General features: G+C 38.7%; 1 protein-coding gene and 1 pseudogene across 1 annotated transcript in view; one reads left to right on the top strand and one right to left on the bottom strand.

Moving 5' to 3' along the window:
• The window catches only part of LOC138032443 (signal recognition particle 9 kDa protein-like), a 4,691-nt pseudogene extending 3,344 nt beyond the window's left edge, over positions 1-1,347 (bottom strand).
• A 252-nt stretch (positions 1,348-1,599) lies between these two features.
• Positions 1,600-5,000, top strand: part of LOC138032440 (AP-1 complex-associated regulatory protein-like) — a 16,838-nt gene continuing 13,437 nt past the window's right edge. The window contains exons 1-2 of the mRNA XM_068880114.1: positions 1,600-1,824; positions 1,921-1,966. Of these exons, the coding sequence (XP_068736215.1) occupies positions 1,742-1,824; positions 1,921-1,966 (129 nt within the window). The 5' untranslated portion in view covers positions 1,600-1,741. The remainder of the gene's footprint in view (positions 1,825-1,920; positions 1,967-5,000) is intronic.

The raw sequence follows: 5,000 nt of genomic DNA on the forward strand, positions 1-5,000 counted from the left end.
TTCCATTCACCTCACTTTACCATCCTCATAATTCACGCAGTCAACAAGCATCATTCTTAGTAATTTTAAATTTACTCCAAAATGCAATCCCGAGGAACTTGGTAGAATCTTTTTCGCAACCGCCACTTATTTCATTTAAACGCGACAAAACGTAGGCAACTTTTTCGTTAGAAGCGCGCCTCAAGACCCTGAAAAAAAAAAAAAAAAAAAAAAAACAAAAAAAAAAGAAAAACTAACGAGCAACCCACGGGCACCTTTCCAAATGCTGCGCGCTCACCGATGCAAACTTGTCTTTTCATTGTTAACACTAGCAAGATATCGGGACCTAAGCGATCTGTTAAGATCACCGAATCGTTTCACACATGTACCTCCGGCCAAATGTCATTTATTGCAATAACCTGCCCGTTAACTGCAATAAATTATACATTGGTGAGACAGGTAGACGACTAGGTGACCGCATTCCGCGAACCACCTTCGCAGATGCATTGTTGAGTGAAGAATGACAAGGATGCATTCCAAGCCAGTCCGCTCCGCACATTAATTAATCTGGCCTAACCACGCCAAAAAACACATGGTATACTGCGGCGCTTTCCCTACATCTAGGTAGGCGACGGAAAGCCGCAAGAATCTGGGAAACAAAAATTCATCTTTCAAATCGGCACCCTAAATCCTCACGGTTATTAAACGAACGCTTTGCTTTAACTACTATATTCCTATTTTTTCACGTTGCCATGTTAACACCAAGTAGCGTAGCCCTACATCTACTATAAAACACTACACGAAGACACATAATCCCTCGATTCGCTCTGACGAAGGGCTAACGCTCGAAACGTCAGCTTTGTTAGAATCTCTGTACGGTGGCACAATTTACCATTATCAACTCCGTTGATAAAACCAACTTTTTGTATGCTTACTTCCCCACCGACGACCAGCACCACAGATTTCTTTAGAAACTACCCCTGATTCAAAATGGCCCTGTATTCAATCGTATGTTTGCTCTTATGATACTTACCACTTGGTCGTCTGTTCCCTTAAGGACAAGCTTTCCATCACAATGTCGATACTTAATCACAAAACGAAACTACAAGAAAGATGTAGCATGTTAGCTTAAATCCACGTGTACAAATCATCTTCAAATTATCGACTGAATAAACTTTAATATATCCAATAAAAACAAAGTAAATTTTACCCTGTTTGGCTCAGCGACGCATAACTGTTCAACTGCCGCAGCAAATTCGTTCCAAGAGTCAAAATACACCATGTTTTCCTTGTCTCTTTGCTGCGTTATTCTGAACGACTCACCATTTAACCTCGATGACTCAATTATGTATGGTTCACTGAAGCGTCGCTTTTGCGTCCAATCTGAGCCTACAACATAGGCTAAGGCGGTCTTTGTAGTACGTCATGTATTGCGAACGTTCTTGACCTGATAAGAGACCGAAAACATATTATATTAGAGGCAATAACGCTATCTGCAAAATTAAAGAAGAAAGAAAAATGTTCTGATTTTCGGATTTTCGGATTTCCAAGCTTATTTTCCTGTTCACTTTCTTTTAAATTTCTAACTATAAATATCCCGCAAGCTCTTCTGGGTAACGCGTTTCAACAGTCATGTGCCACGCATATGATGTTGATGATGCGATGATGATTTAGATGATTATAATGGGAACCAATGACGGAAGCAATAATAATCATGTTTTTGTCGCTACAAAAGCGTAGTAAATAGCGAGGATAAAAAAAAATGGCTAGTTGCGTGAGAGGATGCTGGGGTATATTTAGTGAAGAAGTTAGAAAGTTGCGCCGGCCGGCGAACTTCAGAGGAAGGTAAAATGCAGCTCTTTCAATTTCAACAATCCTCAAAACCACTGTAAATACTTTTGATACCAGCGATATGAATCACTCGATATTTTCCTTTCCCAGAACTTACAGACGAGCAAGGTACAGTGAAAAGGAAATGAGTATTGAGGTAACAAAAGTCTGATTAATTAAGAAGATAAAACGCAAACAACATTAATATTTCTCTCATCGTCAAATAAACATGTAGCTAGCTGGAAAAGACCTCATGCATATACCCACCACGAGTCTCCAACTACGTAAGACACGCTTAATTATTCAATTTCCCAATATTCAGTTATCCATGACTCGTGGTGGGTATATACATGAGATCACTGCCGCTCTTAAAGGATAAATAATTACAATAATTAGTCTTTTTTAACTCGTACACACGTTTGTAGGGTTCTTAAACAGGTGTACATGTAGCAGCAGAGATGTCATGAACATTTTGTAACAGGGCAAGTCATTATGCGCCTATCATCGGCCATCCCCTGATTGGGGGACCCCGGGGAAGAGAGGGGACTTTGCAAAGGGCTCAGCCAAAGTTTTCAAATTCCCTCTTATTGACGGGGCTCCTAGAGGGGGATAAGCTAAGACTGAGAAGTGAAATGCAAGATTAACATTTGAAGTACAATTATACTGGCCAATGCAGAACTCAACTGTAACTGGAAAATAATACACAGTGCCTAAAAAAAATGAACTCTATATTTATTTAGAAATCTGTGCTAAAAGTCACAGTTACCAACACACTATCCAAAATTAGAGTGAAACACAAGAAAAACATGACTGACATTCTTTTGTAAGGCATTAACTAGATTTTAATAAGTCTGTGCATAGTCAAGCTGCACACATATCATTTCAATTCCTCTCCATCTTCTGAACAGTAATCCCCATGCAAAAGCCATTGTACCAGGTTTTACAAAGGAAAAAGCTCACAAATGAGTAAATTTCCCACAGTAATATGTTTATGTACAAAGCAGTTCGTACAGCAGAAGCAAGATGGAAAAGGCGTAAGGGCCCACAGACAGATTTTTCACGCATTGCTAAGGAAGTGAAATTTTACTTTCGGTTACTGACGTCATCATATCATGAGCTGACCAGAAAACCCACTCACAAGCAAAAATCACCACATGAACTGTTGTTTGCATCGAAGGTTTTTCCTCGCCCTTCCTCGCGCTCGTTCTCAGATCAAGTGCACATGTGTAAACAAACTGACTTCCAGTTTGAGAAAAAGCTTATTTCGAGTGGTCTTTAAATTGAATGAATTTTTTTATATGGCACGTTTCACTCCCAAATACAGAATGTTGCTAAGCATTGATTTTTTCAAATCATCTTTTTTTAACATGTTGTGGGTATTTCGGGATCGTTTTAAATCTCTTTAAAAAGAAGATTTTTCAAAATAAAGAGAAAACCATGCTTGGCTGGATGCAAAAACAAATACAAAAATTATCAAACCACTGATTAAAATTAATACCCAAATTGTGTAGCACATAGACAAATTTAGAGTTTTCTTTTATTGGTCATGTGACCATTGGCGTGGCATGATGATGTCATATTTATGGTCATTTGTTAACAAAAGTTGGAAAGTGACCAAAATAATGCCAAATTCTCTGAAATTACTTAACCATTACACCCTTAGCAACGCACCCCAAAAAACACGTCAGTAGGCCCTTAACATAACAGTACCTGACGAGTCCGCCATGGGCACGAGAAGTTGGATGAGATTGCATTCTTGTGTTCAGCGGCTACAACTCCATGCATTTTTATTACTCGGTAAAGCGAATGTTGAGTACTATGCACCAAGAATACATGTAAAATGAGGAAGAACAAGCAAAGATAATAATAATAATAATAATAATAATAATAATAATAATAAGTCAATAACAATAATTCATGGTGCAAATATATAAAAAAATTCTTCAATAATCAAGTTGAGATCAAAATTGGGGAACACAAAGGGTTTACAACAGCTGCGAGCAGGTTACAGTCTATAACAAATCTGGGGAAAAGAGTATTTGAAAACATCCAGTGATGGAGAAAAAGTGTTCAATTTAAAGTGTGTTTTCTTCTAGTGGCCATAGTAGAGAGGGTAACGTAATCCTCAGGTGGAATGGCAACAAGGCCGTTTAAGATCTTAAACATGAAGGTCACTCGGCCACATTTTCTCAGTGTTGACAGGTCTGGCCATTTCGTTTCTGGGATAAGGCTGACACGCTTTGTTGCCATGAAAAGTCATGTAGAGGGGGAGGATTTACATGCACTTGTAGGAGGAATACATTGTTACGAAAAATAGCATTGCGTGACTAGCGTTACTTTCTAGAAGCTTCGCGAGAGTTCGTAGTTTGTTTATTTTTAGGTTCGTGCGTAAGCGTTTCTAAATCGGTGTGTTTTGTAATCTTTCTATAAGTAGATTCATTACTAATTTAGAAAGTTCTAGAAATTTATTGTCAGAGTATATAAGTAGACGAGTCCAAGCGGAGTGTTTTTCTAACTAGTTTTTCACAAGCGAAGAGAGTTGGCGTTGGCCGTGTTTAGTCAAGTGTGACAGAAGCTGTGTTTATTCAAGTTGGCGGAGGCCGTGTAAGTTTGTCGAATACGTGTTGTTCAGAGTTTTACTTCGTGGAAACTACGTTCATTTTGGAATAAATCTTCTTGTTGTTGTTCCGACAACCCTGCGTTCAGTTTAGTTTGCAAGCTACCTTTCCTCAAAACATTCGAACTCGTAACATTGGGGGCCTGTCCGGGAGAGGAATTCATTTGTTTGCTGACTACAGAAACCAGGAAAGGACAATTCAAGAAGAAGTTACAGAAAAAGTAAGAAGAACTGTACGAGAGAGTATATTGTGTTTTTGCTGTGAAATACTGCCATGGAAATGGATAAGTTTATACAGATTGGAGAAAAGTTCGGATTGGAGGGAGAAAAGCTGCTTGAATTCGTGCGTGAACAAGAAGAAAAAGAAGAAAAACGCAGACAATTGGAAGAAGAAAAAGAAGAAAAACGCAGACAATTGGAAGAGGAAAGAGAAGAAAAGCGTAGACAGTTTGAAGAAGAACGAAGAAAGGAACAAGAAGAAAGAGAAGAGAGACGTCGAATGCTTGAGGAGGATAAACGAAAGGAAGAGGAAGAGAAAGAGGAAAAGCGCAGAAGAGAAGACGAAGAGAGAGAA

The sequence above is a fragment of the Montipora capricornis genome, chromosome 14, assembly GCF_036669925.1.
Source record: "Montipora capricornis isolate CH-2021 chromosome 14, ASM3666992v2, whole genome shotgun sequence".
In the NCBI taxonomy this organism is placed as follows: Eukaryota; Metazoa; Cnidaria; class Anthozoa; order Scleractinia; family Acroporidae; genus Montipora; species Montipora capricornis.